This window comes from Physeter macrocephalus, chromosome 8 (assembly GCF_002837175.3).
Source record: "Physeter macrocephalus isolate SW-GA chromosome 8, ASM283717v5, whole genome shotgun sequence".
NCBI lineage: Eukaryota > Metazoa > Chordata > Mammalia > Artiodactyla > Physeteridae > Physeter > Physeter macrocephalus.
Window position 1 is genome coordinate 119,125,989 of NC_041221.1, and position 12,091 is coordinate 119,138,079.

At 35.3% G+C, this 12,091-nt stretch overlaps 1 protein-coding gene across 3 annotated transcripts in view; it reads left to right on the plus strand.

Moving 5' to 3' along the window:
• SRFBP1 (serum response factor binding protein 1) overlaps positions 1–12,091 on the plus strand; it is a 60,483-nt gene that overhangs the window by 488 nt on the left and 47,904 nt on the right. The window contains exons 2-4 of one of the 3 annotated variants that reach the window (XM_028493160.2): positions 673–871; positions 10,416–10,504; positions 11,581–11,653. In XM_028493160.2, coding sequence (XP_028348961.1) covers positions 10,425–10,504; positions 11,581–11,653 — 153 coding nt within the window. In that variant the 5' untranslated portion in view covers positions 673–871; positions 10,416–10,424. The remainder of the gene's footprint in view (positions 1–672; positions 872–10,415; positions 10,505–11,580; positions 11,654–12,091) is intronic. The other 2 variants (XM_028493159.2, XM_007116225.3) reach the window with 2 other exon arrangements.

Below are 12,091 nucleotides of genomic sequence, written 5' to 3' on the forward strand. Positions count from 1 at the left end.
CGGTCTCCCTGCAACGGCAGGCGGACGCGCAACCACTGCGCCACCAGGGAAGCCCTCTGCTGCGTCTGTTTGAAGGGCCTGGGCGAGGCGGGAGTCAGGCGAGTTTTCCGGAACTCAGAGACTGACAACCGTTAACTCCCTACCCCCACCCTCCCACCCCCTGGTTTCTAGGTGAAGCGTCTCTGGCCCTCAGTCCTCGTGAGTTTTTATTTGTGGTACTTTGGGAAGATCATTTCATCTCTTTATTCAGTGTCCATCTGTAAAACGAAGCTCATGATAGTACCTTCCCCAACAAAGCTGGAGTGAGAATTAAATTAACTGGAGTATGTAGTGTTTGCACAGTGCCTGACAGTAAACTCTCAGTATATATTTCCTGCCTTTTGTTGACTGCAGAAAATGAAAGGGAGAGATTGAGAGCTGTAGCTTTTTCTAAGAAATTGTTCATCTTGAATGAGATGAACATCATTTATAAGGATGTACGCTCGCTCAATTTCTTCTTTCAGGTACTGTCTTATTTCTCTGCTTCCATTTACAGCAAAACTTAAATACTTGCTGCCCACAAGTTTTCATCTCTCCTTCTCTCTTAAATCCAGTCTCATCAGACGTTTTCCCTCATCACCTCCACCATTATGTGTCACCAGGTTACCATTTATGTCATTATCTCCTTTCTAGTTTCTGCTTCTGTTCAAGGAAGTCATAGTCATTAAAGACTTAAAGTAAGCTGGAAAAGCGGGGATCAAATGAGGACCTCACAGCTACAGCAAAGGAAATTATTCGCCATTTTTACTCAGTGGATATATGAGTCTGCTGTGAGCAAGCCACTGTTCATATTACACAGTTCTGTAAGCAACCTTTCCTCAGGTACGAAAGGGTAAGCAACATCCATCAATGATACAGGATAATGCTCACAGAAAAAAGTTACGTAGTGCAGAAAAGTTTCCAAAGAGAGCAAGATGAAATGAGTGATACTTGTTCTTCGTCTTTAAGGGTCCTACGCAGGATTGCATTCAGGAATTCAATGATGGAGAAAGAAGGTGTTCTAACCAGAGGGACCAGTATAAGCGAGGAGAGAATGGGAGTGGGAAACCCCTTGGATTGTATAGGAATAGATAACTCTCTACTGATGAGAACTTGTGGGATAAAGTTGGAAATAAAGCTGAAATGTATTATTGCCTTACTACCAGGTTAGTAAGTCTGGATTTCACTTGACAGTGGAGAACAGGGTATATTGAAGAGGAGAACTCTTGAAGGTGTTTATATTGATAAACATATGTTAAGCTCGTGCTAGTTACAGAAAGCATTTGGTGGTCTTTTTTTCCATTAGATTCCCTAGGAGGTATATAAGATCCTAATCGGAGTGATGTCCTTGGAAATTCACTGAAAATACTAGTGAACTTCCTGTTTAATTTCAAAATTACTGTGAAAGGAGTGGTGACAGTCATTTACCCGACTCTTCACTTAAGGCTCTTTCTTTTTCCACTTAGTTTCCAGGTCTCTTCAAAACAGTTAAAATTTGACCTTTAGGAAGTCTTCACTAATTCACCTCAGTCTGGGCTAGGTGTCTATTCTTTATTCAACCAGGATGCTTTCTACTCTGAAAACACTTGTTTACCTGTTTCTCTCTTTTGGTGTGTATGTCTGTCACCTGCAGCATATGTGGTCTGTAACTGTTTGCTGGATGATTGAATGAACTTATCCAATTAGGAAGTTTATACATCCCACACTGAAGTAAACCTTACATGTTCTAATATGAAGGTAGGAAAAAAAGGACAGAAGAAAGTGGAGATGGAAGAAAAGTGTTTTAATTTAAGATTAATGGGAGAAACACTACTAAGGGAAAAATATTTTTTACATAAAAATTGAAAAACAGAGGGGGGAAACGGGACAACCAATTAGAAAAAAAATACAGCAAATATGACAGATAAATGGCTAATGTCATTACTATAAAATAGCTCATGGAAGTTAAGAAAAGTGATCTCATAGAAAATTGGTAAAAGAAATGAGTTAAAGCTTCTTCATGGAAGAAATATATATGAAAAAGAGTTTAGATTCACCGTTATCTTTCCTATCTTTCCATTACTTTTCCATCATCACCCCTATCTTAGTCCAAGTTATATCTCCCAGCAGAACTACTATCCTAGCCTCCCAGCTACTTTGACTTGTTTTCTCATCTCATCTCTCTAGTATAGCTGGAGTGCTGTCTTCAAAACAAATCTAATCATGTGTTTCCTTGCTTAGAACTGATTTGGTGGCTTCCTGTTGCTTTTGGTCAAGACCAGTCTACACAAAGCCAGTCTCCACTGTTATACCACTACCCTCCCGCCCTGAGGCTGTGTACATCAGCCACCTTGGCTTTCCTCCACTATCTAGCATAGCCTCCTCCAGATCTTTTGCAGTTGCTTTTCCTTTTACCCACAGCTCCTTTTCCTCTCAGTACATTTTATACTTCTACTTAGTCACTTTCTCAGGGAAATGCCTCTTGACTTTCATTTACTCCTTTTGTAAGCTTTTGTAGCACTATTTACTTTTTAGCATGTGTAAGAATTGCTTAATGTGTGGGGCATGTGAATGTGAGAGAGAGATTTCCTATGCCCTCAACCTTACTAAATTTTTGCTCACCATCATATTCTCAGTGCCTGTCTGTTAAATGAGTAACTTGAGGCATCATTTTTATGATCCTTAATAACTTAAAGTAGGTCTCCTTAACTGAGATTCAGGAATGAATTTCAGGGATCATATAACGGCCTGAAATTATGTGTAATTTGTTGTATTTAGCCTGTCTCTGGGGGAGGAGGAAATATTTCATAGGTTTTATCACATTTGCAAAAATTTGTAAATCTCTGGTATTATCTTTGGAATATTGGTACTCATATCTGTGATTAATTTGATTGGAATCCTTTTTCCATAATTTTTAATTATAGTCTTTTCTTTTAAAAAGTTATGTGGCCAGCTAGTTTACAGTATATTTAATTTCCCAAAATGTCTTTTGTGAAAATAAAAGCCACCTTGCAGACACAACTATTATATTATGCTAACTTTCAGTGTCTTCAGCTCTAGTTCTATTTTTTTCAATAATTTTCCAGGGCTAAAGGCTGACATTTATAACACACTTCCTGGCTCTAGTTTCTTAAAATACATGTATTCCTCTGAAATAATGTAAAATTCTACCTTTACTTTTTTTAAAAATAAAGTATTACTTTTTACTTTATCTTATGATTATTTATTGCATATTTTATCTTCACAAGCACTCATGTGGACTTTGAAGAGAGAATATTTAATTGATTTATTATAGCAGCTTCCCTAATCTTTAACATAGTACCTTGTGTATAATAAGTACCATATGCTTGCTGGGCAGATAAAAGTATGGCTAACTCAACTTGAATCACCTAATGTTCAGATGAGGAGGAGAAATCTGCTAAATGAAGACTTTTTTCTCCCTTTCCATTAGAACCAGAGAAGGGATGTACAATTGAAAACAACAGTAGGCATTTAGTGAGTGAAGCATTTGCAAAACTAGAGCTGGGTTTCCTCCAGTCATTTGTTTCTTTAGGCAGCAGTGATATAAAATCAGAATTAGGAGGTGAAACATTCTGATCTGGTACTCTAATTCCACAGTAGGGCCAAAGCCTTCTGTATGAAACTGACATTATTTTATTCTTGATAGCAAATTATTAAGAAGCTCATTAGAAAATTGCTTTCCATGTCCTGCAAGATAGTAAAGGTAGAAACTAAAATGCCAGAGAACAAAATGATTTGCCTTTACTTATTTGTAAAAGATAAGAATGTCAAGAATTGTGTTTGTATGTGCTTCTGAAGTTGAAAAGCTCCAGTTTCATAATTAAATATGTGATACTTTTTAATAATTCTTTACTGAAGTAGTAAACTAGGGTCCATCCTTAAGAAGAGAACCATTTTGTTTGGTTGTTAAACAATTCTGGGAAGTTTTGCTAGGTGGCAGCATATGCTCATGTTGTAGATAATCACCAAGCACTCTAGAATTTTAAAATTGTTGCTCATTAGAAATAAAAAGTATAATTCAGTAGTAAATTATCATCCAAATGGCCAAATTAGAGGTCCTCTGTATAAAGCTGTAATTAATATTGTTAACTATGAAATGGTTCAAACATATGGAAAATGATATAACAAATGTCCTCATAATCTATTTTCTATATTTAGCAAGTGTCAGTATTTTGCCATATTGTAATGCTTAATTCCACCCATCTTCTTTTCCACCTTAGAAGTATTACTCATTCAGTGTGTTTTCTCATATGTATTTTTAATAATTTTCATAACATATACCCATATTCATACCCAGTGTATAGTGTTGTGTTGTATATTTTTACACTTTGCATGTGTGGTATCATACTGTATAAATGCAGTATCATATGTATCATTCTAAAAATTACTTTTTTCACCAAATAATATTTTCAGGGTTTATCCATAATACATACAGATTTCCTGCCTTGATCTAAAATGGTACATTGCTTATGCTTTATTTATATACAATATTTTATCTCTTATGCAACATTTTGTAAAAATGCTTCATTGAATAATCTTGTGCATAGCCTTTTGCTGTAGCTGGAGGTATGTCTTCTAGATTGTCTTCTAGATTCTAGGTATGTCTTCTAGATTCCTTCTAGAAGTAGGATTTTTGTTAGGTGTTGCCAGAGTTTCCTCCAGAAGCAGTATACCAATTTGCATTCCTACCAGCAATGTATGAGAGTGCCTGTTTCCTCACAGTCTCACAAACAGAATGTGTTGTCATATTTTTTTGTATTTGCCACCCTGACAGTTGGGTAATGAATAAGCAGAAGTTTTAATATATTCTAAGAAACAAATATATACTCAGACTTTTCTTAGCACTGCAGGCTTCTCTAGAGCAACTAGCTCTTAGAATAATTGTTTTCTAATAACCATGGGTTTTTGTTATAAGTTAAGTCATATGTGTAGCAAAGTTAGTACAGTACCAAAAGAGGTTGGCTAATTGACTGGCTAGCAGATAGCCAACGACGAGTCGTTTCAAGGTAACATTTACGTTTATTTTTGTCTGTGAACCAAAGTTTGCTCTCAGCTTTGTAGATCAGAAACTTGCTATTGTTGTCACCCCAAAAGTATTCTCAAAAAAGTATTCTCTCAAAAGCAAATTCATATCAACCATAAACTTATGAGACCATATAAATAACAAAGCTAGTTTATTGAGAAATTTATCTAATGTGGATACTGACACTCACATTGTAAGACACATTCTTTTCCTGTCTACTGATCCACATGAGCTACTTGAAATCCAGAACCACAAAAAGGGTTTCAGGTACATGATTCAGTGTTGAGCTGTGATACATCTGTCCCCATAATTGGGTTATTCCAATACAAATTGGAGTTCCCAGGTCTTTGAGCTGTAGAATCTTTCTTTGGAATCTTCTTGATTCAGACTCTGCCAGCTTTTGCTGTTTGTGGTTCCCTTTCCTGTGTTTAAGTTGACTCTTGCCCATATGTTCACATGGTCTTTTCCCAGTCAGGTATATTAGCTTTTTATTTATTTATGATTGTATTTTTGTACTGTCTACCTAAGAGTTGATCCAGGTTGCATTACTGTGTTCAGATTTCACCAGGTTAACTGAGGGCATCTCTATGCCTAGGTTCTAGGCAACACCTCATTTTCAGTGCGTGAATTTTGTGTGGTTGTGGATGTGTGTGTCTTACCTCTTTTTCTTGTGCTCTTATAGATTATTAAATGCATTCTTTTGCAGCTTGGAAGCACTCAGCTTGGGCTTATCAGTCTTGGTAATGATGACCTACAGAGTTTTGTCCTTCAATTTTTGACTTCAAACTCTTCCCTTCCACTTCTTTTTCATTTTGACGTCAAACTCTTCCCTTCCACTTCTTTTTCATTTTGTCTCTTCTCTTTCAGCACATTTCATTGTTCTGCCTGTTTTGTCTTTGCTTACTTTATTTATCTTTCCTTCTTTTCCTCCTGAACAATATTATACTCTTCACATTTCTAACAATGACAGTTCTATTTGCTTTTGGTTGAAGAATTCACCAAAGCATGTTGCCCTTAAGCAGTACATTGGCCTTCTGACAATACTGAGTGTTTTAGGCCTATTTGTTGACATCTGGGATATCTGTCAACCAGCTTCATAATTCCTGGGTAACAAATGAATTGGCAACCTTTTAAATCCTAACTAAAAGGCTACTGATAGCTGTTTGTCAGTTTTACAAAAATAAATTTAAATGCTTGGAGAAAGCTAGGTGTTTGGGGCAGGCAGTGTGAGGAAAATAAAAGTAAAAAGTAATAGTTCCATTTTTACAAGAAGTGAATATACTTATTTTTTTTGTATATTAAACTTAACAAATGCTGGAAAAGTTAATAAGCTAGAAAAGCATTTTTTGGCATTGGCATGAAACTAAGTACATGAAGCATTCCCTTTGCTTTTCAGAATTCCCTTACGCAGTAATGACAAACATAGTACTTCTTAAATTGGAATTTTAAAATTGGAGTCTAGCTTTCCCAAGATTGAAATGTAACTGAGGACCAGTTCTGTCCACTGCAATTTATTAATTAAGTTTGGTTAAGAGCAGTTAGCAAATAGTATATAATCATCTCATGCACTTACAGGGTAGAGCAATTAGAAATATTTGTTACTGTATTTTAATGCATAATTTATTACTTTCTATTTTATGAATGACTTAACTTTCAAAAAATGTATCATAACCCCCTATTATGCTGCTTATGAAACGTAGCAGTTTCTTTTTCCACTTAAACCTTGTCTAAATGGCTTTTGTTTATGCAAGTATGATTTTTTTTCTAAATAGATCTAACTTTGAAACAAATTTCAAAGAGGTTAACATATCTAGTGGAAATCTGATTGCTCTACATTCTGTTATTATATTACTCTTTTGAAACAGTGAATGAACAAGTGAGTATTGCTCCTTTTCTGGTCATTTACTTAACAAATATTTATTGAACACACTTATTGTATGCCACCTACTATGCTGGGTGTTAAGATGCAATGTTGAATAAAACCAGATATTTGACCTTCGTGGAATTTATAACCTAGTGGGAGAAAGACACATTAAGCATAATCAGATTAAAAGTAAAATATTAAACTTAAAATAAGTGTCATGATAATTCTAGAAGCACTTTTTGACCCCTGAGGGAGGCCAAGAGACACTTTACTGAGAAATGACAGTTGGGCCAAAATCAGAAAGATAAGATGTTAAGCTAACATGGAGAGAAAGCAGTCCTATCAGAGAAAACAGCAGGTGTAAAGATTTGGTGGTAGTTGTAAGCATGGTGAGGATGGAGTAAAAGATGGCCCATGTGGCCATTCTAAGTGCAATTGGAAACCAGTGAAGAGAGTTAAGTAAAGGTGTTACATCAGATCTAAGTGTTAAAAAATGTATTCTGATTGAGTTGTGGGTAACTGATTGGAGAAGGGCAGGAATGGATATTGAGAAAACAGTTGCCAGTAACTCAGCCAAGGGAGCCAAGAAGTCAAGATAGAAGAAAAATGGTACAATTTGAGAGGTAATTAGGAGATAAAATTATCAGGACTTGATAATAGATTCATTGTGAGGGATTTAGAAAAGAAAGCTACCTATAATGAGCCTAGGTTTATAACTGAAAGGATTGTTCTATTCCCTTAAATATGAAACACCAAAAAAGGGATCCAGTTGGGAGTGAAGAACATGGGTTCAGGTGTGAGTTGGAGGTGATTTTAAGCATACTTGAAATGTCAGGTAGGCAGTTACACATTTAGGTCTGGAGCTAAAGTGGAGATCTCATGTGAAGGTAGGAATTTTCGAGTCATCTTTGTTTAGGTGGCAAATTAAAACTGTATACACACATAAGATCACTTAGGGCTAAAAAGTATATCTTGAAAAGAAGAGCTGGCCTAATCAGTTCAAGACTGATTAGAGGTGGATGTGCCTTCACAGAAGACCAAAGTGAAGTAGCTAGAGAGAAAGCAGCAAAACCAGGATAGTATTCTGTTACGGAAACCAAAGGGAGAGTATTTCAAGAAGCAGAAAGTGTTCAACAGTCTCAAATGCTGCTGAGATTTCAAGCAAAATGAAGTCTGAAAAATTCTTGTTTGATTCAGGGACTTTTAGACATCATTGGTGACTTCTAGAAATCATTGTGACAGCTTTTAGTAGACTGATGGGAATGGAAATTAAACTGGAATTATGTGGCATGCAGATAAGCAGATGGTGAGTTTGAACATCTCTAAAAGCTTGACTCTGGGGCAGTTGAAGAGAGAGGGTGCTCCTAGTGAACTTTGTACTGAGATGTTTTGTTTGTCTTTTCTTTAATGAAAATGACTCAAACATGATTAAAGATTAGTGGAAAACATCCATGTAAGAGATTGACAATGCTAGAGTAAATGGATAGTTTGTAGTAAGGGTTATAGGAAGGCAGAAGAGGATGGGATCCAAAATACAGTTAAAAGATTAACCTCAGAAAGTTCAGGGATATTTCTTATATTGTAACTTTATTAATAGAGGAGGATGGGTGATGCAAGTAAATTTACATTCATGGTAGTAGAAAGGCGATGTTTCCCATCTGATGTTTATTTTCTCCATGAAATTGAAAAAGAGAGAAGAGAAAGATTAGATGTTTTAGGAAAGCAGACGCAGATTTAAAATAGTCATTATAAAGTGAATTGACCAAAATGTATATGTATAATAGGATTGCTAGGAAGTGTAAGGACCCATTTAAGGTTAGTTATGATGAATATCTAGTAAATAGAATGCCTCAAATATTTCCTGGCTCTTGGGGTACTGTGATAAAAGAACTCAGAATGTTGTTTTTATCCAGGATTCACTAGAGGGATTGCTAACCAGAGGGATGAGTTTAAGGTATTGGCAAGTGTTGATTATGTACCTAAACTGGATAAGAGAAGGAAAGTTAAAAAGAAAAGGACTAATCATTTGAGAGAATGTATAGGGGTCAGTGAACTAGTGGTTCCAGTAAAGTCGAAGACCATTATGGTGGGTGGGGTTGAAAAAGCAAGCTGAAAGAAGTTGTGATCTCAGTGCAGAGTATTTGAATTGATGGTTTTAGAAATGGAATAGTTATAAGCAATGACTAGAACAACAGTGTGACCATGGAAGTGGGTGGCTATGATAGAATAGATTAGGTCATTAGAAAGGAGGAAGTCAAGAAGTGAGGATATAATATTGGGGTGGGTTATTCAAGTAGACACCTACATCACCCAGAATAATGGCAAAACTTAGGGTGGAGAGAAATTGTAAGTTGGTTGCCAATATTGTCAATGATAAGGGGGTGAAAGATATTAATGAAGGGTAAGAGGTAACAGCTAAATGCAAGAGCCTTGTAAAAACAGAATGATGTTGATACTGTTATTTTGGCAAGAAGAATTTGAGGATTATGTGTGCCAAGCACTCTTGCAAGGCACAGAAAACATGTAAATATTGTAAGGCCCTGCCCTTCAGGAGATTATAGGCAATAGAAAAAGACAGCCTCATGAGCAATTAGTGACAGTACAGTGGTAGGTGCTACCTACAGGTATAGTGGGAACTTCAAGGATGGAATGGTTATCTAACTGAAGAAGTCATTGAAGGTTTCACCGGAGCGATTATCTCTGAACTGAATTTCATGTAGTTCCTGAAGTGGAGGAGGGGTGAAGGACATTACAGGAGGAATTATAAGATGTATGCCTCTTAACAATGATAGATAAAACATAAACTCAATAGCATCCCATTGCACTAAGTACTATTATAACATGTAGTTCTTTATCATTGGAATATTTCTATCTCTTGGCCAATAATTCTATTTTTTTGTTCTTAGACCTCAGCATTGTTCTGTAATGGGGCGATTTAAAGTGTGTGTGTGTGTGTGTGTGTGTGTGTGTGTGTGTGTGTGTGCCCGCCCTTGTGTTTTTTGAGTTATGCTTGAAATAATTTATTACTGAATATAAATAAAAGGGGTGTGCTAAAAACAAGTAAAATAAAATCACTTCCATGCATTTGCTTTTGTTAATACAAATGCCCATTCAGTAAATTAAATTCCTACGATTATGGGTGAAGCTTTGTTTTAAACCACAGGGATTCAAAGTTAAATGTGGTGGTCTCTGATGTCAAGGAGCTCACGATTTATTGTGTTCCAAGCCCAACAAGATATAAGTGTAATTTAAAATACTAGCCACTGGGAATGCTGTGATTTTTTTTTTTTTAATAAGTTGTTTCTCCTAAGTCCTCAGACGCATATTTAGAATGTTGATTTCTTATTCCTTCACTGTTTATGGAAGAAGTTTGATTTCATCAAACTATGAATATAGTTAAATAAAGCTTTGATTAAAGTGGTAGACTTATTCTATAATATTAATACTCAAAATAAGGTATGTTTCTTCTTGAATTAAGAACCTCTATAATTTTGACTTTATTCCTTGAAGGTTGTGAAGATGAGAAAAGAAGTGAAGAGAATCCGAGTTTTGGTTATCCGAAAACTTGTCAGGAGTGTTGGCAGACTGAAGTCAAAAAAGTTAGTCATTTAAAGTCATGGTGCTATGACTAATAAAATGTCAAAAGTTGTCTTTATTCAGTATTTACAAAATTTGAGGGTAGGACCTAGAGGAGTAATTAAATGTCTTACTCATACAGCACTTTGTTTTATATGTAGATAGGATCTGAGTGAGATAAAATGTGCTCTGTCAGCATGTCCTTACATAGTTTGGACCATATTCAATTAAGATATATGATAAATTCTGTTTTCTCAAAACTCTTCTTGTGGCTTTTTCAAAGTGAAAATCCTTTGGGCTTATTTATGTATTTTATGTTATTAGAAGTTATTTTTTTAAGATGTTGATATAGTTTAACAAATCAAGTGATACCTTGAATCAGTTATAAAGATTTCATATCACCTTATTCCTTGAATTGATAATTAATTTGAAATATTTAGTACCTTTTGGAAGTGTTTATCAGAACATTGTGTTCCATTTAATTTTTTTGAAAAAATAATGTTTTGTATTTTTGGTATCACTAGTATTAGAGAAAAAGTATGTTATTTATAGTTCTTATGCTTTAAGCATGAATACTTACAAAGTCTTCAAGTGTGTTTTGTTTCTGATTAATTTCTTGGTTTTCTTTTGTAAATGTTTCATAAGATAGCCCTCCTCTCTGATATAATCGTGTATTTAACATCTTTATGTATTTATTTAATTCCAGAGAACAGTTGTCATTTAATAAAATTATATCCAACCTTTTAGCTTATGAAATTTAACTGTAGCTTATAAAACTTACATGAAATACAATGTGCTATTAATCGATTGATTAGAAAGTATTATTTGGCTTTCCCATTAAGGAATTAGAAGGCAAACTGTCTATCAGTGGTAATAGTCATTAATATAATACCTGGACAGTGCTTATTTTTGCCAAAAGCTTGGGTTTGTTGATGGAATTGGGATATGTGTTGGATGGGGGAGAGGGCAGTGCAGGATAACAGAATGTTACTTAGAGATTTATTAAGCTCTTCTAAAAGAAATGGAGAGACTTTTCATTATGATACGAGTCTAAAATAAATGGTTTTTCTGGCTACATATTGTAATGTGTCTTTTGCAGAGGTACCAAAGTTGCACTGTTGAAAAACCAAAGACGAGCACAACGATTGCTCGAAGAAATTCATGCCATGAAGGTAAGAATTGTGTGGATGTGTATATATGTGTGTTTCCATGTCTCCTGTCAGCCTGCATTCTGTGTGTGTTTGGTGTTACTTATTTGAATATAATTGTGAGTTGACCAAGACTTACTTGTGTGGGTCTGTTTCGTGAAGAATGTAGCACGTTTAGAAAATTGTAATATGTTTGTTTGCATTATTCTATGTTTTTTACTGAAGTTGTTAAAGTACTAGACTAATTTGAGTCAAAACTATGCCAAACTAAACTCATCTATGTTTAATAACGCTTCATACCTAAGATTTTTATTTTTACTGTAACTTTAGGCATGAAGTCTAAGTTAAGATCAAGTCTAAGTTAAGTTCATGCTGTTTGGTAATGTGGATGGTGATATTGGTGGCTGACATCATGCTCTGCCTATTGCCAACTCAATAAATTTTTGTGTGGTGGTGTCAGCA